This window comes from Accipiter gentilis, chromosome 9 (assembly GCF_929443795.1).
Source record: "Accipiter gentilis chromosome 9, bAccGen1.1, whole genome shotgun sequence".
Taxonomy (NCBI): Eukaryota; Metazoa; Chordata; class Aves; order Accipitriformes; family Accipitridae; genus Astur; species Astur gentilis.
Genome location: NC_064888.1, coordinates 21,349,365 through 21,373,971, shown reverse-complemented (window position 1 = coordinate 21,373,971; position 24,607 = coordinate 21,349,365). Strand labels below are relative to the sequence as shown.

The 24,607-nt window shown below is 42.3% G+C and overlaps 2 protein-coding genes across 6 annotated transcripts in view; both read left to right on the top strand.

The window, feature by feature from the left end:
• Nucleotides 1-14,253, top strand: part of PIK3AP1 (phosphoinositide-3-kinase adaptor protein 1) — a 49,024-nt gene extending 34,771 nt beyond the window's left edge. For 4 of the 5 annotated variants that reach the window (XM_049811286.1, XM_049811283.1, XM_049811287.1 and 1 more), the window contains 9 exons: nucleotides 1,067-1,162; nucleotides 2,634-2,813; nucleotides 3,619-3,681; nucleotides 4,659-4,864; nucleotides 6,454-6,526; nucleotides 6,864-7,019; nucleotides 8,770-8,840; nucleotides 9,028-9,137; nucleotides 10,231-14,253. In XM_049811286.1, coding sequence (XP_049667243.1) covers nucleotides 1,067-1,162; nucleotides 2,634-2,813; nucleotides 3,619-3,681; nucleotides 4,659-4,864; nucleotides 6,454-6,526; nucleotides 6,864-7,019; nucleotides 8,770-8,840; nucleotides 9,028-9,137; nucleotides 10,231-10,285 — 1,010 coding nt within the window. In that variant the 3' untranslated portion in view covers nucleotides 10,286-14,253. The remainder of the gene's footprint in view (nucleotides 1-1,066; nucleotides 1,163-2,633; nucleotides 2,814-3,618; nucleotides 3,682-4,658; nucleotides 4,865-6,453; nucleotides 6,527-6,863; nucleotides 7,020-8,769; nucleotides 8,841-9,027; nucleotides 9,138-10,230) is intronic. The other variant, XM_049811284.1, reaches the window with a different exon arrangement.
• Nucleotides 14,254-14,851: 598 nt separating this feature from the next.
• Nucleotides 14,852-24,607, top strand: part of TM9SF3 (transmembrane 9 superfamily member 3) — a 48,698-nt gene continuing 38,942 nt past the window's right edge. Inside the window, exons 1-2 of the mRNA XM_049811289.1 lie at nucleotides 14,852-15,058; nucleotides 24,238-24,433. Coding sequence (XP_049667246.1) covers nucleotides 14,852-15,058; nucleotides 24,238-24,433 — 403 coding nt within the window. The remainder of the gene's footprint in view (nucleotides 15,059-24,237; nucleotides 24,434-24,607) is intronic.

Below are 24,607 nucleotides of genomic sequence, written 5' to 3'. Positions count from 1 at the left end.
AGCTACTGATATAGTTAGTCCACATAGCATGCAGTATTGCTCTGGCTCTGTTGGAGGTATTCCTGTAAGGTTAAAGCTAGGTTGGGTGCATTCACATGACTGTCAGTGGGTCCTTTGACAATTATTGTTTAAAAAACCCCCACAACATTCTAGCAAAGCAAAATCTTGCTAGCATATTCTCATCCCTTTCTCATAATCTCCTCAGCTTTGCAGGAAAAAAATAAGAAAGGTCAGCAAATATTAAAAGGACTTTTATAGAGAACTGTTTCATATTCTCTCATGTAACCTAAGCCATCTAGTTTACATAGTAATAGATTTTCACAATGTGCCTCAGCGATTCACATATATCAATAAACCTCAACAGTTCATTTATACTGCTCTTGGTTTTAATATTATTAGGAGCATGGTTACCTAACACTTTATTTCAGTTTTAGGATTAGTTTTAGGGCTATGTTGAGGTTGACCCTTTTTTAAAAAATCAGAATTCTTCATGTCAAAACACTGACTTAACAAAGTACTTTATTGTTTGCTGTCACTCCTTTCTCAGTACTAAATTATCATCTCACCCTCTAAATACCCTCCAGTCCAGCTAATTAACTCAGCCAGCTGTTTTGACTTTTATCCAATAAACAAAACAAATACTATCTTCTGTGTCATGGGCAAATTGCCCTTAATGTCTTATTTTGCCAAGTCACAGAGTTTCCACTCAGTCTGGCCTCTCAGGAGCACTGTGCAGAGACCAAAACCTTCACCTGGCCCACACACTCTCAGTAATAGCTAATCCTTTGTGCCTGCTTGGAGCCTTGTCAGAACTTCTCAAGCCATGTTAGTCACCCTCAAGCGTAACTGTCAGGCAGCTGGCAAATATTTGTGCAGACTGTATGGAACAGCAACTTAGGAGCCTTTTTTGAGGCAAGTGTCTGGTCAGTTGCCTGGTTTCCTCTTTGATTTTCACCATAAACCAAAGGTCCAGTCAGAAATATCACAAAATTTTATTATATTATATTACATTGTTCTACATGTTTAAGGGCATAATCAACAGGTTCATCTTTCTGATTTTTTTCAGATGTAGAGATGCTTCAGTCCAAACCAGACACTCCAGTTGCCGGAGATGAAGTTTCTCTAACTACAAAAGACTCAATGCTCCGCAAGTTTTTAGAAGGTGAGGCATGTTTGAAAAGAGGGATGGCAGTAGCACGGTTAAAGCAATTAAATAGAACTTGAGGTTTCTCCTTGATCTGTTATGAATAGGAGGTAGTCCACACTGTTAGACATGGACAGCTTTGCCTTAGTGGGTACAAATGAGGCACAAGAGAAAAATCAGCTCGTGAGGGTGATTTCACAAAAGCAGTTAGTTTCTTAGCAAAGAGAAGGAGTGGTTCCTAGTTCCAGTCCCTACCTACCAGTGAGTGCAAGCACATGGCTGGTATCTATTCAGGAATGGCTGTCTTCTGTACTTATCTTAGTGATGGGAGTGAATTCTGGTGTCCTGACACGGGTGCATGTTCCCCTCATGGGCAGAGGCTGAGTGTAAAGTATAGCAGCACAAGCTAGTGATGAATTTTAATGTAGATGCTTTATTCAAAAGTCCATCCATTAGGAACAGCAGCCTGGAAAGAGGAAAAGAACTCCTGGCTCCCAAACCTGATCTATGCTCTGTGTCTTCAGTGCTCCCTCTGCCTTCTCTGACCAAAGCCAGACGTTACATCCATGATATCTTCACTGAGTATGATTGGGTTGTCCAAACCTTCTCCTGACTCACCAGGTTCCATGGGATACAGGCTCACTTTTTGTGGGTGGCCCAGCTGGACTCAAAGCAAGATTAAGTCTGGGGCTCTTAGCATCTTCTTCTATTTCCCCTGCCTTCACAGATGCTCTGGCAGTGCCATTGCATTGACTCAACTAAGTGTTACAACATCCCTAAAGGAAGGTCAGTCCAGTGGTTGGGGTATTCATTTGTGATTTGGTAGCAGAATAGGGAGTTAGTCCAGGGGCTCTTAATTCTTTTTGCTAGCATGCAAACAGAGGGAAACTAGGTTTTAAATCGAATATGATAGCATTTGATGATTTTGCGGTCATGTTAGGAGTGAGAATAGAATGGGGATGATGAGGTGGTATAATAGTAGCTGGACTTGTTAAATACAGACATGCATACCCAGGTCCCTCTGAGACGCATTGTTCTGAGATCAAATATATTGTCAGCTGATGGCAAATGCTCATTTCAGACAAAGGAATAATTCTCTGTAGTACTTTGTAGACCACCACAAGTAGCTTTTGGAAACCAGTGCTCCATTTGATTTGTTAACTGTTATAATATGCTAATTAACTGGAATTAATTGAACTAACTGTTCCTCAAGTTCTTAAAAAACAGTTATGAGGCTTTCCACTACAGTTTCTTCACCAAAACAGATAGTAGAGGCTTAGTGGCAAACACTTACATGCTGCTAGATGTTAATGACTTTATCAAGTCCTGTCTTGAAGGGCTTTGGCACTTTAAGTCACTGCAAAACTGGATGTTTTTTGCCTGTGAAGTGGCAAGCTTGATAAGAATGTGGTACATAGTGCATGTGGAGGGATCCAGTGTTCAGTGAAGAGGCCAGGTTGTTTTTCTTACAAACTCTACTCTGTTGTAGGCAGTAGTATGGATGTGCCAGATTCGGAGGAAGGAGTTTACCAGCAGTATGGTGAAGATGTATACTACTCAGTGGAACAAGATACTTTTCCAAAGGAAATGGCTAGCAGACCTCCAGTTCCTGTTCCAAGACCAGAATCCAGCTCTCCACAGCCAGACAATGAGCTGTACATCTCCAAAAGTGAGTAGGGTACCAGGACCTAAACTGTAGACTAGTCAGCTGTAGAATGGCCTTGACGTGGGCTCCAGTTGCCAAATAAATGCCAAGAAAATCTACACGTTTTTGAGACCCCTAGATTATGTGGCTCTGGAGCTGGATTACTTTTGGGATCCAATTTCAAATCTGTTTTTCATCTTCTGCCTACTCTGAAAATGTGGGGATGTTGTATCCTGAGGTCTTGGCCTAATCTTGGTCTTAATGAAAGCAGTAGGACAACAGATTACTCCCAAATGGTATGAACAAATCCAACTAAATAGGAAAGATCCTGATATTATAAGGACACAATCAAGCTATTAATTGCTGCTCTGTAATGGTATAATTGATTCAATAGCATTTGTATAGGATATGATTCTATGCCTCAATACCTCCATCTGAGGTGGCGTTTAATTGAAATTGAAGAAAATTGTGCCTCCTAGTTTGCTAGGCAGTTTTGGAAATCTTGGTCATATTTCACAAACATTCTAACAAAAACTACGGTAATGTGTGGGAGAGCAATTTCAGTGACTCCTCCTTCACCCCACAACAGGACTCTGGACTGTGAGGAAAGCATGTCCAGATTTCTCTTAGAGGTGGCTGAGCTAAATTCTTTGAGGTCAATAGAAGGGGAGTTCTACTGTACAACTCCTTATCTTGTTTCTTCAGTGGACTTAGTAGGGTAGCAGAAGTTGTAAGGCAGTGCAGAATTGTGTATGCTGCCCATATTCATTCTTGCTACTTCTATCTCCATGAGATGCATTTCAGTATCTAAAGAGTGTTTGTTTTACAGTTTTTGCACAGAAAGCTCAAAGACCTGAGAATCTCTATGTCCCTAGAGAAAGGGTTAAGAAAGGTAAGTCAGAAGTTCACCCTGAAAATCTTTACAGTAATCCAAAAGCAAATCTGCTGAGGTAGCTTCATTTGTGTGAAATGTGACAGAATGGTCTGTTTTATAGGGCTTTGGAGATGATAGACTTATATGAATGATCCAACCTTTCTGACCTTACGTGACACTGGAAACTTTTTATAACTGCAGACTGTGAGGGGGGTATCCTTTTATTACTTAGTGTACATATCCCCTGTCTTAGAGTTTATCCTCAGTCAGGATCATCATGATCATTGAAGTCCTTTTTTATGCTGTGACTCATATTACTTCATGGAGTCGATGTCCCACTTTTGATCTTCTGGATATAGCCACTGCCTGTTGATCATTATTTCCTGGGATTTAACCTTCGGTGAACTACTTGCCATTGATCTCTGCACTTCCTAAACTGTGCCCTTATTCTTTCACCTCTTATCCTGTGCATTATCAGAGTGCCAGGAACCACGTCTGAGCTTTTATCTCGCATGCTGGAAACTCCTCTTTATGTTGGAAATGAGTTACAAAGAGCCAGCATCAGTAGGATGAGTTTTCACCTTTCTGTTTCTGGAGTTACACTGCACAGCTTACCTAGGAAGAGTCTAGCTTTGTGACTGCCAAGGTGAAAGCTCTGTTTTGTGGATTGCAGAGGAGAGAGATGTTTTTGCAGTGAGGAAGCAGAGCACTTTAAGGACTACATTTTGTGCTGTTCGCTTAAATTATGTTAAGAACAGAGATTATCCCTGGGACGTATTTGCATACAAGGCTACCTCTCAGCTGGGCTCTTAGCCCTGACAAATAGCAGGATGGCATAAAGACAAACCCCTCTTCTGGTCAAGGGAAACTTTCAGTCTGTAATATTGATTTTTTTGCATCTCTGCTATATCAAGGGTGCTTGAGTTTCTTTGTATTCAGTGAGGAGGGCAGATGTCACAAGTTCAATAATATTTTTGGTGGTGTTCTCTCTTCAGAGACAATAGTCAGGCCTGTAAGGGACCTGTCTCAATCAAGCATATATGATCCATTTGCTGGAATGAAAACCCCAGGTCAACGGCAGCTGATTACGTTACAGGAGCAAGTGAAAATGGGCATACTCACCGTTGATGAAGCTGTACTTCATTTTAAGGAGTGGCAACTGAACCAGAAAAAGAGATCAGAATCATTCCGTTTCCAGCAGGTACAGGTTTATTCCACTGTTTAAGAAATACAGCTGTCTCTCTAGGTTTATAACACAAGCTGTTCAGTGTGGGTACATTTATTTCCTGGTTGGAGCAAGAAGACTGCTAACACAGTCCCCCAGCTACCAGAGTTCTCTTCTGGCACAGAGGGCTATTCCCATGCAGCAGCAAGCAGGTTGCTGTTTTACAGATCTGTTTGACTTTCAGTAGTATTGCTAGTTTTTGGAGGTCTGTACACTAGGAACCGGCCCAAATCCAGTTGGCTAAATTACCTTTCTAAAGGTCACCTAGCACCTACCTGCTCGCAGGGGACTTCTGTGATGAACACTTAGCTTGTCAGTTCTCATCCGTTTCAGATCAGTGAAGACTCAGCATCCTGGATAGTGCATTGGCTTTAAAGTCCTATCTTGTAGATGGTTGGATCCTTCCCTGGGTGTTTGGTGGCTCCAGGGCTACCTGTTGTTGCAGCTGGGCAAGGTCTAGCAACAGTGATTAGTGAAAGCACAGTGTTTGGGTGGCTTAGCTGAATGAGGGAGTCATTATGTTGGCAGCAGCAACATAATGTTTGGTGGAACTAGCAGTCATGGTTTTAAAATTTGCATTCTCAAGTTAGAGTGGGGCTCCATCTTTAAAACCACTGCCTGCTTCTTTTGGAGCCCTTTGTTCATGCTGCAGCAGTCTGTTCTCACACTTGAGGTGCTGGTCTCTGGTGTGTGATGCTGTTTTGGGAGTCGTCAGAACAAAGCCAAGACTTTTCTCCTCCTGATTCTCACTTGGAAGGGTCCTCTCTACCCAGAAACAGTCAGGAATCCCTTCTTCTGTCAATAAAGAATGCTGTGCTACTTTAGTAGATGTCTATAGCAGAGATAAGGTGGCATGCTCTGTGTTCCATCCCATGAGCAGCTTTCAAAGTCTGCTCCAGATCTTGCCTCATGGTACAGCATTTGCACTGTCTGCTTTTCCACCTATTTGGGGTTTCCTTCTCTTACATCTGTACATATTTCCCTGCTGGAAAAGTATTCCCCGCCCCCTGCCCTTTCCTTTCTATAAGGTACAGTATGCTGCCGCACAATGATGAAGAGACTTTGCTCCCAGTTACATTTCCAGGTGTCCCCTCTTGCTTCAGTGGGGACATCCTGAATTCTTTCTGAATTGTCCCTCACACTCTGGGATGTGTGGCAGCCTCCTCAGTCCCTGCAGTCAGAATTATCAGTTCATTAGTACAGAAAGGACTGTGCAGTTACGTGATTGTGGGTCTTGTTTCTGTGCCAGTGTCACAGTGGAAACAGAAAATAGAGGGAGTTCTAAACCAAACATGCTGCTTATCTGCAACTGCCAGTGAGTCTGTGAACTTGATCTTACCATACACGTGAACACCTGAAAAAACTTGGCTTCTGAAAGGCACACATGGATTTCTGAAGGGAATAGATTAAAACCTGTTGACACAGTTTGGACTTCAGCCAGGTGTAGCAGGCTTTGTAACAGCTTCGTTGCAAAGTTAGCTTGAAATATAATATTGGTATTGTCAGAAAGCTGCATATCCTCCTTTATTCAAAGCCCTGAAAAGAATATCTTGTGATGTTTCTAGGAAAATCTGAAACGGCTACGAGACAGCATAACCAGGAGGCAAATGGAGAAGCAAAAAAAAGACAAAAGTGCAGGTAACAGTCTCTGATTCTGCCATTCCATGGTAAAGAAGCAGCTAACAATATTAATAGGCTTTTCAGGCAGAAATGTCACCGTGTGTATTGTAGTTATGTGATATTTTAATATTCACATCTATGTGCTTCTTGGCTAAAACATAGGGAAGTTGCTTTACTGCTCAGTTTTCCGGACTGAGGAAAGGATGCCCACATCTGTGGAGTGAATCTTGATTCATTCACGTACAGTTATGATCATCCTTACGTGATTTGGTTTAACTTTGTTCTTGTGTGCAAAGCTGTCTCTCAGAGGCTATACTTGCATAGATCCTTCTGAGCTGTTCATTTTCCCTTCCAGATTTGGAAATTACAGTACCCATTCGACATTCTTATAATACTTTAGGGAAACCAGAATGTGGAATATATGAATACACCCCCAGGAAAAACGTTTTCCCACCAAAAAAGGAGTTAAAGCGAGGCGACTGGAAAACAGAAAGCACATCCAGCACAACAAGTAAGCAAACTCCGAGTGTCACCCTCTCTACAGGAAAGCTGGATGGAAAACAATTCCCCAGCCTGACTCTGGAGTCAGCTCAGGGGACAGGACTTCTGTTCCTGAATCCCAGTACTGACACTGCCACCCCAAACCCTGCATGCCTCAAGGCTGGCTGTTCTCAAAACTGTAAAAGCAACTCCAGGTACCTCAAGCGGTTTGGGCATCTTGTGTCTGCATAGCTGCAGGAGGAGAAGCTGAAAGCTGAGTGAAAGATTCCCTTGAGCCTTTCTCAGGAAAGGCATATCGCCCATCTTCAGTTCTTAAAAGTAGATGGCAGCTGCTCTCTTAGAATAAAGAATGCTCCCTTGCTGTGACTCTCGGCAGGCAGTGTGCTTTTCTGGTCTGAAGGGCACAGTTACATTGCAGGCTGGGAATCAGTCTCTACATGTCGTTTCCTCAATTGTTGTAGATAAAAGACAGCATTTTTCACTGGTTACTGTGGGACCTCTTGAGTGACTTGGACAGTCTGCACGTTTTTATTATCTTTGGTTTTTATTAGGTTTAATTTGTGCAAATTAAATCCCTGCATTCTTACTGTTACCACAGACTGAGCAATTCTTGCAGAAATCATTAAGATCATTTTGGTCCTTTGAAATGAAAACTGAGTCCCAATGAGGTTACTACCTTTGTGGCTCTTGGCAAGATATAGTTGGCACACATCCAGAGTAGGTGCCAGAGGCAGCTGACTGAGCCAGTAACTTGTGTATAAGCAGTTGTGAGAGACATGTCATCGAGCCTGTAGAGTTCACTGTGTGCAGCTTGGCTCTCTTTCCCATGGCATGATTGTGAGAATTGACTCTAACACAGTATTTAGCACTCTTAAGTGCTGCTGTTTGTACCAGCTGCTGATGAGTTACCTCACCAAGGCTAGGGAGGGACTGCATCTTATGAGAAAACCTCTCTAGCCTCTATTTCAATGTATAGGTTTCTGAACAATAGGGTTTAGTATCCCAGTATTGCACAGCCATATAGAACATTATGTATTTATGACTGAAACCAGCCACAGCACTGTAGGATATGTTTGTGAGTGGCTGTGCCCTTCAGAAATGGCATGACTGATTGCAAAAACATTCCCTACTCTGAGTCCATGCAAGTTAAATGGGTTTGCATAAATGGTTGCTGAAGGTTGTTTGAACAAACTTGTCATTTTTAGCTTTGAAATGGACTAGGAAACATTCCTGTGATGAGTAAGGATTGTTGTGAGAGGAGGTGGTGAACAGCTATTGGGAACAATAACCTCTCGAGTAGTCACTTACTCCAGGACTGAATGTGTGACAGTGCTCAGAGCCATCTACCTCCATGCCATTGTTAAGGACATGGGGACTGATAATTTAAAACCACATAAATGTTGGGTGTATAACACTTGTGAAAATATTTACCTGACTTGCCAGCTGATACCAGCACTGGAGCCTTTCAGTTAGATTATGGTTGTGAGTATTTAACCAGAACCTGGACCTAAATGGGGCAGAAATATGCTAGAAAGAAAGCAAAGCTGAATGGTTTGGCCCTGTGGTCTGTGTTATATGAAGTGCCATTGTTTGGATCCTGAACATGTGAAAAATAACAGTGGAAATAAATTAATCTAAATGAGCATTAAATGATGTGTGCAAGAGGTAAACATGAGGTTAGAAGGAGTCCTGAGTTAGTGATTTGCAGTTAAATCACCAGGATTTAGTAATCATTTTTTTTCTCTTGCTTTTTACTCCAGGTAGTGCAAGTAACCGCTCCAGCACTCGGAGCATATTGAGTGTCAGCAGTGGGATGGAAGGGGACAGTGAGGTAAGCTCTCACCTCTGCTATATACTGGTCCACCGTTCTTAAGTACATGGCTTTGTTTTCATGCAAAAGAAAAGGAGCTCAGGGATGGCAATGCATTTGCAGAAATGGCAAAATGTAGCCACTTCTGTTGTGAAGCTAACAAGAACCAAATTCTGTTGGTCTGTAACCTCTTTTCTTCATTTTGTAGGACAACGAAGTCCCAGAAACAACTAGAAGCCACAGTCCAGTAGCCCATCAAGCAGAGAGGCTGCCTTTGCCAGAAAGGCCTCCCAGAGTGCCTCCTCGAGGTGCAAGCAGGTAAAGCTAAAATGCAGCTCAAGCATGCGCTTTCAGTTGAAGTAATATGGAAGCCTTGGGCAGAAAGCAAGGCAGGAAGTGAATCTGTCTTTCAACAAAATCTACCAGACTATTATTTATAAACACACACAGTTAGGAATTGTGAGATCCTTGTTTCTCATCTGTAATACTTGGTGGAATTGGTTTCCTAGTCGGTAACATGCCTATGACAGTGCTGTTATTGCGGTGCACACACTGCAAGGGACAGCACTATTGAAGCACACAATGCTTGCCATGAGACATTGCTAGCTGGAGTAGCATCCTGCCTCTGGCAGAGATTTAGTACCTGATCCTCCTGAGAAGATCCTCTTGGAACATACAAAGTGTAGTGCAGAGGGAATTCCCTTTTGGCATTCCCTTGGACTTTTTTTCTTTTTACAAATTTCAGATCTCTCCAAAGTGCACTTGTTTACATGTGTGATTGGCCTCAAAGTAAGAACTGCACTGGTTTTAGAAAAGGTGTTGAGGGGTTTTGCCTTGATTTGATCAGACTACCACAAACTTAAGTAACTTGTAAACATTCCTTTAGTCCAGCCAGTACAAGTCTATGAAGTCCAGGCCCCAGAGGCTTATCTAAGTACAGATGCTAATAAAATTCTCTAACTGTTAAAACAGTAATTACTAATGTGTGGGTGCAGTAAGTTCTCTATGTTGGCTTGGCTCTGGCAAGAATATAGCTGGAATTTATCTGTAGTTAGTTTTTAAAAAAATATTTTGAATCTTTTGATCTCTTCTTATTGCTCTTCATCTAATTTTCAGGAGAAAGCTACTATACTATCAAAGTTTTACTCCAACCAAGTATTATAGCATCTCTTTCCAGTAATAGTGGAGTAACTGCAGCTGAAGAACAGAAGAAATACCTTGGACAGGAACAGGGCTCTGGCACCTTGGCATCTGCTCTGTCACTGAATCACTTATAGCCTGATTTTCTTCTTGTATGCCTATTGCTTGTACAGTATTCTTAGATATGATGTTATTGCATGCAATGTGTTTTTCCAGAACACTATTCTCTACTATTTTTTAAAATTCATTTGTATACTCTGTCTTTTTATAGGCCTGTAAGCTGTGAAGGCTTTTATCCTCCACCTGTGCCCCCAAGAGGTCGCTGAATCTCTCAACATCTGTGGAATATGAGATTTTTCTGTTTGTATGTGTGTTTGTACAGATATTTTTGGGTTGCCTTAAATTATTTATAAGGGGGAGCCAAATGTTTTCTTCTCCTTCTTCCTCCCTAAAGCTCTGGTGACTTTTCCCATGAGTTTCACCAAGACTTCTTGGCCTTCTATAACTTTTCTGCTTGGAAGAATTTCGGTTCTTTGGGACTTCAAGAAAAAGTATCATGGTTGAGAAGGAGAACACTCGTGTGTCTTTGCAGTCCTGCACCAACATGAAGTTTCCCTTTGACCAAGAAAGAACATATGTCCTTTTAGAAACTAAATCCTGATAAGCATTGTTATCAAAACCCTAGATACAACCTACAAGGGCTTTACTGGAAAACATGCTTGAAAAAGTAAAGAAAGTTGTTCGAAGACTTTGTTTGAAGAACACTCATTACAGCAGGAGCACGTCAATGTACTGCTGTTTGGTGTAACATTTTGGGTACGGACATAGTGACCTTTCAGAAGGTATAGAATCTCCTTCCAGCAGTCGTTAAACCATGAGAGGATGAGAAGTTGTCTTTATTCAAGAATGTATTTTGCATACAGCCTTGAAAAACACCTTTCCCTTTCCTCTTCCCTCCCTGAAAAGGACAGACACAACAAGGTGTTGTGTGTACCATGAAAATTCCCAAGGCAGCTGGTAAGGGACCTCCTGTATCACAAAACAACTGTACTTAAACCTTTTTGGGTATGTTGTTACTTGAAACCACATGACTGACCTCTCAAATTAGAGGAAGGAATTGGCAGCAGTGCTGTGTTCTGTATGTCTTACATGTGTTCATTGTAGAAGCAGTACGAAGGTGTTTCACTTAATGCTCTGGAATAGTATAGCAAGTCTCCAATTATAAATGCACACACCTCACAAATACCAGCCATGTAGTTAGCCTGCTGCAGTGGAAACGCGCAGCCTGGGGGCTGGACTGTGCTTGCTCTACTCTTCCTTTGTAGCAACGTGAATGTGCGACAGCTGTATCCAGCCTTTTTTCTGCCTGAGGGCTTACAAACTTAAGGAGAGCTTCCTGGTTTGGCTTTCTGTGTTCCAAATGTAGAAAGCATGTAAAGCAGAAATTAATTTGATTCCTCATCTCAAGGGACTCGAATGATGGAAGTGAACTGTTTTGGTGTATGGTTGGTTGGTTGGTTGGGTTTTTTTTCCCCCCTTCCAGGCCTTGCAATCTTCTGTGCATATCCTGGCCCATGGGGGCTCTGGTTGTCCATGAGTGATGCAGATGGGAATTCTGTGAGATGACGTTCAGGGTAGACAATTAAGGATCACTACCGACTTGGTTTTCAAGCTATTCTCCCTCTTCCAGCCCTGAGAGAGACATAGATACATCTGTGTTAGGTGATCCCTCAGGTACAGGTAGGACATGTAAAGCTTCTGTCTGGTCATGTAAGCTCCCCTTAATCTGTAAGAGAGCAGGTGATAGAGTTGTAGCTCCTTTCTCTTGCAGGGTGGCCAAGCCAATGTGCGGAGCTGTGGGAGTGACAGATAGCAACTGTGACTCAGCCAGCACTGAATGAAGGTGGAGAAGCCCCTAGTGCTCTTGGGTATAGGCATAAGCTAAATATCATTTACACATTAAACTCATAGGGTATGACTCTAAATACAGTTCATACAGTCTCTCCTTTTGATGACAGAGGGATGCAGGTGTTGTGCTGCAGGCCTATAGCTACAGCGGTGACCTTTTTATCTTTTTTTCTCTTCTTTTTTAAAGGACCTCAGTGCCTTCTCCAGTAACTCTTGACACTACAGGCTTTCACTGACAGTTTGCTCTTTGTTCACAGTAGCCAGGGGAATGGTGAGGTGGGAGTTGCCTTCCTCTGCGATTCTTGGAACAGAACAAGGTTCCCAGCACTATCTTGTCAAATTGGAAGCAGGGAAGGAGGTTTTGGTGCTGAAATGAGGAAAATGGTAGCATGGATAAGTGAGGGAAACAGGGATAAAAGAAATAAACTAAAAGAGGAAATTCAGCAGTTTGGTTGTCTTCAGCTGTCACACATGCTTTGGTTTGCACACAGTTCCCTGGCTTTGCTTAAAAGTTCCCCATGTCCTTAGTGCTGGCTGCAGCTGTGCTCCAGAGCTTGGAGCTGTGATGTGATAAGCGGATTTTATCTGCTTCCACATCTGCCAGGCACAACATAAGGTAGAAATGTAGGATGTGGGGAAAACTAACAAGGCAGGAAGGGAAGAGCAAAATATGAAAGTGTGTTATGCAGAAGATTTCCTTTCAAAGCTGTTGGACTGAAGCAGGCCAGGCATCTATCTTCCCCAGCTAATTTTTAATTCTGCATCCCCTGCATGCAATAGCCAAATGTCTTCTGTGGGAGGGGTTTATCTGAACTGTATCTGAGCATTTGCCTTTGCACAATCCTAGTAACATGGCTGTGAACTTGATTTTTATTGCTAGTACTGCATTGCTGAGAAGTAGCTCCTAACTAGCCTTTCAGTCCCTCTCCCATTTGCAGCTTAGATAATTCCTTAGTCTGACTTGACCTATCATACAAAAACAAATGCTAGTGGGGTTCTAGGTTGGAGGAGGGGTGAGCTGGGACAGGTGGAGCTGAGAAATAACTATAAATGCAGTCTGTTCAGGCCTGTTCTGCACTGCATAAGGGGGGGAAAATCAAAGATCCAGGTGTAGTCTCAGGCATTCCTGTCTTACTGTCCCTTTGTAACTTTTGAATTAGTTGGGGATCTCACTGACCAGTAATCACAGCAAAACTATCACCCTGTGAAGGAGAAAAGGAACAGCACTAAAACAGCTTCACTGTTAAATGCAGGTAAACAACTGGGATGCAGGCATGACTTTCAAGTCCCTCGCAGGCCAGCAGAGACGCACCTTCTTAGCTGCCAAAATGCACGTTACACATTGGTTTGGTTTCAGTTAGTTGCTTTAAGCCTCTTAGGGCTAAACATACGGAGTCCTTGTATCTGTAGATTCCATTTGTGCTGGTGAGCCTGTGGTGTGTATTGCTTCCACCCAAGATGAGAAGTGCACTGAAACTGAAGCACAGAAGAGACCAGAGAAGAAAACTGCATGCAACCAGATTGTTGGTTACTCGAATATGCTTGAGGGTGAGAGTGGGAATGAAGTGTGTTTCTGTCAAACATTACAGCTCAAGGACTGAACAGATAATAAAATTGCTGGTAAAAACTAAATGGCCTGGCCACTTTGTAGGGGCTTCAACCAATCCACCAAGCTCAGGTGGCAGCTGGCTGGCCTGGGGAAAGTGTTTGCTTTTTGTACAGTGTGTTTCACAAAACCTGCTGCAGCAGATGGCTCTGGCTGGCCCTGTTGTTGACTGAGAGACTTAAGTACTGAATAAACCGAAGATGCCGAAGCCTCCTCTCTCTGTCTCCCAAGGGTAAGCTACTCTGTTTTGGACTGAGATGCGACGACTAGAAAGAAACAGATGGTGTTATCAAAGCTGTCTAGGGTTTTCCTTTTTTTTTTTTTTTTTTTTTTTTTTTATTCTTTATATAGACAAGGGTTTTGAATGGGTTTTGACAAGTATCTCTACAGGGATGTTGTTTCTACTGAAATAGGAGATTGTGAATGTACTATCAGGAAAAGGCTTCATATAAACATAGCTTGCTAAAATATGTTCAGGTAAGGTAGATTGAATGTGGAAGACCACAAGAGGAAAAGCTTTTAGTGTAGGTGTGGTTAGTGGTAAACAGGGAAGTCTGTTTTTTGCGTCATTCCTACAAAGCATGGATGGCATTTAACAGCATGGAGCAGCTCCTGCATTCAACTCCTAACCTTCACTGGCTGTTGGCTTGTGCGATATTTGGGAAAATGGTGTAGTGCCCCCCCCCCCTCCTTTTTTTTAAATATTATGCCTGATAGCCTCTGAAAATTGTTTCTGTATTTGTTAAGAGTTGTCTGATCAATGAACGCTTAATACCAAGAGTTTTTTGACTTGGGGGTTTTTGTTTGGTTTGGTTTTTTTACTTTGGACTTGTAGCTTGAGGTAGTTCCAAGGTCACGCACAGGGTTGCAGGCTTTGTCTTAGGCGGTACTGACAGCAAATTTACCATTCGTTCCGCCTGGGTGCCGCTTTGCCGCCTCAGTACCTGCCCCTCGGGCCGGTGTGGCTGTCGGCACTTCAGCGTTCGTGAATTTCTTCTGCTTGGACCAGCGTTGCAGAAGAGGCGGCCGCTTGTTTCCGAGGGTGCTTGCACACCGCCCTGGGTCACCTTCTTCTGAACTGATCAGCACGTCATGATTTTATCAATTACAAAACCATTCCACCAATTAAAAAAACAACTCGGGCTTCACCGCGCTCGTGCTGGAGGTCGCGGTGTCTCAAACGCCGGCGCTGTCTGGGCATTTCGGGTCCCGACTGCCCGCCTTTTGCTCCCGCCCGCAGCCACCGACCCGCCCGCCGAGGCCGGGCTCCGCCCCTACTCCCGGGCGGCGGCCGGGCCCCCCGCGCAGCGCCCCGCGGCTCGGCTCGGCTCGGCTCCTGGCGGCCGCCGTAGGCGCCGCGCTTCCGGCGTGCGGCCGGATGACGTGGCCGGGCGGAGCGGAAGTGGCGTCACAGGTCGGCGTTGGCGGCGGGGCGCGGGCCGGCTCCGCGGCGGGGCCTGCTGCGTGCGCGGGGACGCCGAGGCCCGAGATGGCGGCGCCCGGGCTGCAGCTCTGCGCGGCCGCCGCGCTGCTCCTCCTCCTGTGCCTGCCGCTGCGTGCCCGCGCCGACGAGCACGAGCACACGGTGAGGCGGGTCCTGGCCTCCCCCGGCGGCGCTCGGGCGGCAGCCCCGGCCTCCCCGCCCCCGGGCCCTGCTGCCGCCGAGGGGCGGCGGCGCCCGCAGCGGCCCGGAGAGCGCGGCCGGGCGGGGAGCGACGGGCCGCGGCCTGAGGGGGGGGGGGGGGGCGGTGGGCGGCGGCGCTCCCCCTTCCCCTCGCGGGGCTTCCTTCTTATCTTCGCCGCCGCTCGGGTTGTTTTGGGTGTGCGGGCCGGGCTTCTACGGGATCGGGGCCCGTTCTCTCCAGTTGGGTGCGAGCGGGACGCTCGGGGAAGGGCTGCCAGAGTTGTCTGCTCCGGTCGGGACCTCCCTGCGTTAGCCGTTAGCGTGGCAGCCGTGTGGCCGGGTGCGGTAGCGCTGAGCTAGCCGCCGCCTCTGCCAGCTTTTCCTGGAGCAGATAAAAGCCGCGGCAGGTACGCGTGCTTTGTTTAAAGAGGGCTGCCTCGCTGTTTGACTTGCGCTCTGCGGGAATAGCCGTTTGTTCCGCCAGGATGTTTGCGCTTGCTTCGAACCAAAGTCTAAGCCCGAGCGGGGCTCCGCGCTGCCTGCGTGTTGACAGAGCGGTGGGAACGCGCTGCGGCGTGACAGCTCGCTTCGGGGAGAGGGAGGCATGGGGTGGGTCCAGGCTGAGGGGTGAGGGCAGGACAAGGGGCTCTGGGACTTGGAACGCTGACATGGACCCCTAAGGAAAACGGGTGCATGAAACGCTGCTGACTTGAGTGCTCACCTATTGGTATGAGGATAGGTTTGCTAAAGTGCTTGCAGTATCACCCTAAAAGCATCTCTAGGAAGTAAGTACCAATGCTTCATCAGTTTCCGATTTTGTATCGGGGTGGTGTTAACCGTGGGTTTTGGTGCGGCAGGGTGGAAGTCTGCACCGTGAGCCGAGATGTGATTGTGGAATAAGACTTTACTGAAAACCGTCCCCATTTCCTCACGAGTGGATTAGAGTGTGGCTGTGATTAAACACAATGTCTGTCTGTCAGAACTTTTGTGCTCTTAAGCAGCCTGGCTGGTGAACGCTTGCTCAGTTTCTTAACATAGCTTTCTCTAGGTGTTGTATGATAAGCTTAATAAGTGTTTTTAATAAAACATTGATAGTTTTTATATAAGCAGCAGTTAACTAGGTGCCTAATTCCATGCACTTATGAGACTTGAAAACTGTTTAGGATTGTCTTTATTTTTTAAAAGCTAATGGGATTTATCAGTGCTGTTGTTAATGACAGAAAAGTTAAGCTAATATTGAATACTTTCAAGAAGCAGATATTCTTTGAACTAGCTTAGGTCCCAGTTTTGTTGCTGAACCTGTGTTTTAAGCTTAGGTTTCTGCTGAGGTGAAGTGGTTTTCAGCATAGCACTGTGTTTATTTTAAAGGCTTTTTGACTTGAGAGGTTCCTGATTATTCATTTAATATCGGTAGTCCTCTGGGGAAAAATGGGTTTCATAAAGCTGTCATTGAATTTATTTACTTCTGAGCTCTCCCTTCAAAAGTGAATTCTGATGGTTTTTAGGTCTTCTGAATTATACTACCTAAACAATTATCAATGGAAATTACAAATTACTTTTGAAGGCTTGTCATTTTTTCATCTGAATTACCAGTTCTTCAAGATTATAATGCTGTCTCTTGGTGTAGTATTCTTATTCACATGGTGTCCAGTTCAGTAACATCAAGTGATAGGTTAGGAATAGTTGATGTAGGAAGAGGGTTACTTTTTTTTTTGGAAGGCTGTCTCCTTGTTTAGATATTTTGATACTTTAATATTGCACAGGAGATTGGAGTGGAAGCATTAATAGCATGGATGAAACATGAACAGGGTTTTGCAGTAGTACGCTGATTTTGAGATTAAGAACCTGAAGGAAATGTTCCTTAAATATTGCATTTTAATGAATTTCAGTTTCGAATATGGTTGCAGTTGGAAGATTAATCTTTTTATAACCAAAGTGCTTTATTACATTTTGGAGGCTCTGCTCGCTTTTGGGGAAGTGGAGGGGAAATAGTAATATACTGGTTCAGGACTTGGTAACTTCAAAATGTAAATTTTCACTAACTTTAAGACTTGAGTCCTATTGGTAGGAATAAACACCATTATGCACTGCTGTTTCCTTATTAATGCTTTAGTGTGCAACTTCTTGTGCCCAAGTACTTGGTCATCTCTGGGTGAAGTTGTGTTGTTACATCTTGCCACGGTTTACTTTTAACTGCTGATGTACAGGGCCCTATCTGTATTGAGCATGCTGAAATTTAGAAGTACTGACTTAAGTATTTAATGCTCTGTGTTAGTAGATTAATTTTTTAATTCCTTTACTGCTGCTATAATACATAATACTATACAATATTTAATATACATGTGTGCTATAATATGTATCTTTGTATTAATATAAATTGGAGGCTAATGTTTTATATGTCTCCTTTATTTTATAACTGTAGGACTGCATAAGCATATATTATAAAAGGTAATTGTGAGATGACTCCGCTTGGAGCTCTAGGACTATAACTACTAGTGTTTCTGTAGATAGTAGGTATGGATAGCTTCATTGGATCAACAGCTAAATCCTTTATCTTAAATTTGAATTAGTCTTTAAAAACGGTGTCTGCGTTTCTTTAGGGAAAGAATAGTATAAATACAATTATAAGATAAAGTCTCAGGTATTTAAAAATCAATAGTAAGTGAAGAGAAATTGGGATTTGACACAGCATTTAAAATCTCTGTTATCAAAAGGCAGCGCAGCACTGTAACTTCAGACCACAACAGAACAATTTATCAGAAACTAACTGAAAACTTGTCTGCTTATTCTTTAACTTATTTTCGTACCTCAGAGCGTGTCATGTACCTGAATTTTGCCTGTATTCTGATAATTGCACCATTTTTTGACAGTTGGCCTTTTACTTGTGGAAGTGATAGTATAGGTGAGATATTGGTGGCCTTGTCATGATATATGCTGATCCTGCAGAAGCAGGGTTGATGAGCTCCTGCCTGGCCTTTGCTTTCATGTCTTCTGTTGCTAGACTTGTTGGAGTTGTTGATAAAATAGGCAAACCATAAAAATATTCTGAGATATCCTGGGGTTTTTGTTGCAGGGGAATGATCTAGGGAGTAGGTAGCATTTTAATTTTAATGTTGGTTCAGTTTAATTATCAGTGCTGCGTAAGCTTGGAAATACATGACAAGCATTGAAAAATAAAACAAAACCACCCTATACTGCATAGCAGAATTCCTAATTTATAATGATCGAGAAAAGCATTTTTGTTTAACGTTTAGCCTGATGAAGTATGTTAAAACGCTGAGCCTGTAAAGCTTGTTTAAAATTAATACATAAAATTATGAAATTTATATCGTATCTGTAAATTGTCAGTTAGAGAAACACTGTAGAAAACATTTCAGTGCATGTAAAATACCTCTTTGCATATGAAGTTGTGTGTAGACAAGCAGCCTGATTCCTTCTGAAGTTCTTATGGTTCCATTTTGAAGAGGTGAAATAAATGTCACAGAAGCAGGATGTGGTGTGCCTGAGCAACCTTGTGCATCTTGGAAGTATTACAGTAAAAGGACTGCCTGTACAATAGTTCCGACTATGCTGCCGGTACAGTTCTAGCCACGTTTTGGTGAGGCCTACAATTCAGAGAGAGATGAAGAGATCGTACTAGAAATAACCTGCTTTATCCGAAGAGCATGAGGCTGAAATCCACAGTTTAATAAGACTATGGATGTGAGCTGCAAACGTTGAGTATTGTCACAGTGCTTGATAGAATGTCTGTAAGATACTGGAGACTAGAAGTCGCCTGGGATATTACTTGCTGGTTGAGTCTTATTTGCTGCCTCTCTTATTTCCTGTCTTGCTTCAGCAGCTTTGCTCTGTCAGTAACAGATAATGTTGGTCCTTTTCCCCTGAAAAAAGTGCTGGAGTTCAAGGAACTGCATCGTGGAAAGCCTCACTCCAAACTTCAACTTGAGAAAAGGAGTAATATTGCATACTTTCTGAAAGAAACTATCTTCATATGAATTTATTTTGCTGAATCATCACATAAGATTTGGTAGCTGTAATCCTCTCTGTGCCTCCATCATTTTTTGCAAAGTGTTTTCATGGTTTAAAAAAGAGTATCAACAGCCTGCCAGTCTCGTATCCTTTTCTGCAGCCTTTCATATACTGACTTAATCTAGCCTTAATTGTTTTATAGAGTAAATAGTTCATTTCTAAGGCTACCATGTTAATTGCTATGGTTGTGCAAAGAGAACAGTAAGCTGCTTTCCACATCATGAGTGCCCTATTGGGTAACAGGAAAGAAAGATGCATGTACTGTGTTGAAGATTTTCTGAGTATTGCTATGCTCAAATAGTTTTTAAACCATACAGATGTATGGAAGTTGTCTTTGTATTAAGCCTCAAAGTGGTGCATACACCCGAGTTTTCAGTAGTTGTATTGTCATGGCAGAAGTCCACGCTTGGCCAGGTCAAACTGCACAAGCTTCATGCCAGTTTAATATTCTGCTGGGGACTAGAATGGTAGTGTTGCCTTGTTGCTGGTATAGATGGGTTTAACTCGATTTTAGCTTGCACGTGCACAACATCTCTATAGCTCTGAACAGGCAGTATGGCCATATTGTGCTGCTTTGGAACAGGTGTCCCCAGCTGTGATGAGGGTTGTAGCTGATATGTGGTTGCACCTGAGGTGCAGATTGGTTGTCCACCACCTGGGTGGCAATTAACAGAAAAAAGTTTCTGAAGGTTTGTCTCCCATTAATCAGATTGTACCAGCATATGGTAGGTAACTTGTGTTGATGCTGAGACTTGTTCAGGCTGCCCCTGTGGTTTTGCACAGTTGAAAGATTGTTATATACTTCACATAGTCACTGAAATTACTGAGCTGGTATTAAACTTAGTGCAGAAAAAGATGCAGAGCCAAACTTGCTATGCTTACAGAACAAATACTATGTTTTTCATAAATTACAGTAAGTAAAAGGTATTTAAAATTGTGTTTTGTAATCTTCGCTCATATTTGGAAGTAGTGAACTCTGTGAATTCTGGCATCATTACCAAGTTGTTAAATGCTTGTGTCTGTGAATTTAGTTAGGATCTCTGAGCTATATGCAGTATATTGTGCTTCCATATGAACCAAAACCAGAAGAGCTTGCAGAGATATACCAGGGTAGAGATTGCAGCATCTTACTTGTTGATGTTTTTTGCCTTGTCAGTTACCATGTTCTTAATAGGACACTTGTGTCCATCTTCTGGCCTGTGAAAAGCTGCCTTTCTGCCATCTAATTCTGTGCAAACAAGTCAGGAAAGAGAATGAAGAACAGAAAAGAATTTCTGAAATGGCAGTACTTCAGTACAGCAAAATAAGTCCTTCATGTTAGGAATATGTTTGGCACTTGTTTTCATAAGGGATGAAGATAAAAATTGCATTGATGCATGAGTGTAATTCTAGATATTAGATTTATGTCACTCAAATTATCTGGAGTCTACTCTGCAGATCATTGATTTTACTTCAAATTATTTTACCATTTGACGTGTTATTTTGTTACTACTTGCCCCTGTTGCAAGCCTCAGTAGTTTAGATACAGCTGTAACAGGAATATGTTTGTTTCATTTCTAAACGTCCTATAACAGTGATGGGTCAAATACTGACTCAGGACCCTTATGATATTATGATATATGAATGAAAGCAAGAAATTTTTATTTAGATCTCTTATGATGACAGCTATTCTTGGTGAATTTAACTCGTTGGATGTGTGACGTGGATATTCCTGCACATTGTAGCTGACTTCTCTTTTGTTTGTTCTGTACCTGTATTGATAGGGAGTTCTTGATACTTGATTGTCATGTTTCCTGGGATCTGGCAGAATCTCAATGAGTTGAGGTATTTTGCTTGCTGATTATGTAGCAGAAGATAAGGAAACTATCACACTTACAGTTGGTTATGCAAGTTTTATATTGCTGTATAACAATTTTTGAAAGAGACTATTGGACTCTTTGCACCATGTCTTATTCTGTGTTGGTTCTGACTATGAGTTATTGCTGACTTGCCTGCTAAGGTTAACAGAAGGCAATAGGATTTTGACTTGCTCTGTTGCGTTCAGAGCTCAGAGGGTACAGTTGAACAGTTGCTCATCAGCCAGTATCAGAACAATAAAAATAAGAATTTGGGGGTTTTCTGTTTTGTCATTTTGTCCAGTGTGTCTAAGGCTGATTGGTTCCTGATGAAATGAGAATAGTTTCTTGAATATGTTTTTTCTGACGAGAATGAAAGGTGGTGCTATGGAGCTGAGATTTTCTTCCTGTTTTCTATGGCTCCAAGTTCTCCACAGCTTGCAGGGGACTCCACATATGCTGAAAGAAGATATATAAGAGCATGACAGTACTTGAAACTACTGCAAGACTGACAATGAATGTGCTGACCAAAATCTGACTGGTACTGATACAGTGTACCTGAGTGTTGTGGCTCCCTTGGAACCAGGGCTTTCTTTAGCAAGCTTTAGTTATCTCTCTCATAGTGTGATGTTTTTGTTGGAAGGTATGTTGTATGGTAGCCTTCTCTGAACCTAGAAGTCCTCATATAGAGGTGACAGAACAGTCCTACAAGATGCTCTAGTTCTTTGTCTTGCCTAAATAAGAATTGTTTTCCTGTAAGTGTGTTGACACTGTTATTTGTTGTCAGTGGTTTGATATTGTGAAGGGAGTAATGAAAAAGAAAAAAGCAAACAAACCCCATAAAACAAACTGATGGCATCTTGGACTCATTGTGGGGAAAACTCGTATGCCCTGAAGGAGGGCTAAGCATCGTGCACATAAGAGACAAGCAAACACCAAATTTGTTATTGTAGATGTTGTAATTACAATGTAGTTACATTATTAGATCAGAAGATTTACTAAGATTTTGAATAATGTGTTCTTAAGAAGTTGGCTTCTGTCACTTGATGGTGATCTGGTATAGTTCTAAAAATGCAGAGGTCCAAACTCAGTATGAAGCAGGTCAGAAACAAGAAGCTAAGTAAAGTGGTGGTCAATGCTTTCTTTATTCAAGCTCTGTCAAAGATGAATTCACAGACCTAGGGATGTCATATTCTGTTACTGAAGTTTGAACAGAGACATAGCTCGGTTCACATGTAAGCTGTTGCATTACAAGGAGTAATGCTAAAGTGCGCTCTTACCAAGTTAAGACCATTTTGAGAAAGGGCTGAAAATATGTTCTGCAGCTGTTAGAGGAAGAAACAGGAGATGTGCTAGGCATAACAGACTAGAAAGAGATATGGACCAACTTGTCCCTTGCTACATTTGCAAGAGCTAGAGGCAGTATCATAGTGCAGATTCCACTATCTGCTTCTGCTGCTGAGGGGGCTGGAACTGTGAATTTTCTTTCTTTCTTCCTTTTTTTTCCTAACTTTCTTTGAAATTGGACAACTGTGCTGCACTGGTGCAACCTTTCTCGTTGCTGGCAGAGAGGGGGAATGTCCACTTTTTCTTGCTGTGTTGTTTACTCTTCCTTTGTTCCTTCATTGACATTCTTTACCTGTCAGAAATGTTCTGAAGTGTGTGCTCTGCAAACGGGCAGGTTTGCGAAACTGGTAAGTGTTTGGTCTTTGCTGAGAATGAAATCGGTAAGATATTTAGTTTTGTGTTGGAGATCGCTCACATAAGAGGCTGGAATGACCCTTGTCCATCTTTGTAAAGAAAATAGGTGAGGCTTGTAATTGAGCTGATGTGTTACTCTAAAGGGATTAAATTATTTCCCAAAGCATGTTTGTTTAAAACACTGAGTTTAACTTTTAAACACCTTATCTGAAGAATGTATTGCATTCCACATGTAGCTGATTATTTCTTAAGTTAACCTGTCAGTATGACTGTGGTTATTCAGAATAAATGGAGTTGAAGAACCTTTGTTCATGTGTTAAAAAGGGAAATGCGGAACTGTGTTCAGCATATCAGCTGTGCGCTATGAAGTAGTTACGGCTAACTAGCATTTGATTTTCTTTTCCTCTCCAATGTGTTCTGTGTTTGCGTATTAGTCTTAAAATGGTACTTTATTATTCTGTACTTTAAAAAAAATCAGGATCTATATGGTGATTGTGCTTGCAGGTGTGTGCAGTTATAAGTAGGGGTTTTTTCTGCCTTAAAAGTCAGATTGCTGTCCCTTCTAATCTGTTGAAATTATAGTAGGTGAAGAAGTTGTGTTGGGTGAGAGGCTTTGTGGTAACCAGCAAACATGATGCCTCATCCAGATATAGTGCAAGTAACGATTTCAAATCGCTTAATTCTCCTGAATTCACGCAGTATTTGAATACAGATAGATGAATGGCTTTAAGGACTTTTTTGTTGTTGAAAACTTATAAGGGCTTGAAAAAAACTACTGGCTCCTAGCCAAGGAGTAAGTATTCCTGGCTAACAGTAGCTGTGGAAAGTGAAGGGTGGATGTTCCCAGAAGGAATTTCATGGCAGCCACCAGACTCCTTGCTGTTCTGTTTTTTCACTGTGAAAAAGTTGGAAGTGCATCAAAATACAGTCTTCTGTCTGACTTTTTTGTCTCTTGGCTACTGTAGGTATGCCACAGTTTCATTTTAGTGCTTCCTGTGATGCGTTGTGCTCTTCTGGGAATTTTGAATGTAATTTATACCATTACAAAAATGAAAAGGAGTTGCATTTTAGGAACATACAGTATACCTGTCACCATGGGTAGAGATGGCCTGATTTATTTGCTGAGGTCTTATTTAACAAGATGTTAGTCTGATATTTCCTTTCTTTCAGTAGAGACAAGTAGAGTTTTGCTTTTAACTGACGTGTGTTTCCACAAAATTTGTAAAAGCTTATTTATTTTTGAGATTTCTGCTTTTCTCCACTTCTGCTCTCTGCATCTTCTGCTTCTCTATTAAATTTGTATGAATCCCCCTCTTCTGATACTTTGATGATAGGCTCTAAGAAATTGTATGATGCACTAAGCTTTTTTTTTTTGTGTGTGTGTAGGAAAGCAGGCCAAAAATCTTGTTCTGCAATCCCTGCCACCCAAAAGACAAAAGTACTCGACTGTCTTTAAATGTAACTGCTGTCTGTGATTGAACAATCCTGCCTTGCGAGTTAATGTGAATGAGAGAGTTTCTTGAATATTTTTATTCTGCTGAGCTTCTCATCTAACTCAATAACTTTGTCTTTCAGTACCAGGATAAAGAGGAAGTTGTTTTATGGATGAATACAGTAGGACCTTACCACAATCGCCAAGAAACATACAAATACTTCTCTCTTCCTTTCTGTGTGGGATCAAAAAAAAGCATCAGCCATTACCATGAAACCCTAGGAGAAGCACTTCAAGGAGTTGAATTGGAATTTAGTGGTCTTGACATCAAATTTAAAGGTAAGTAATGGAAAGTGCATTTAGTCACTTAAACACCATGAACCCTTAAAACTTGATTTTTGAACTAGAAGAACTGAAAGTTTGCTGCTGCTAGCAACTAAGTGTATTTTGTATTATTGCTTGAAATGCCCTGCAAGGTTTTCTACTAGCACTGGCTTTTCAGTTTACAGTAAA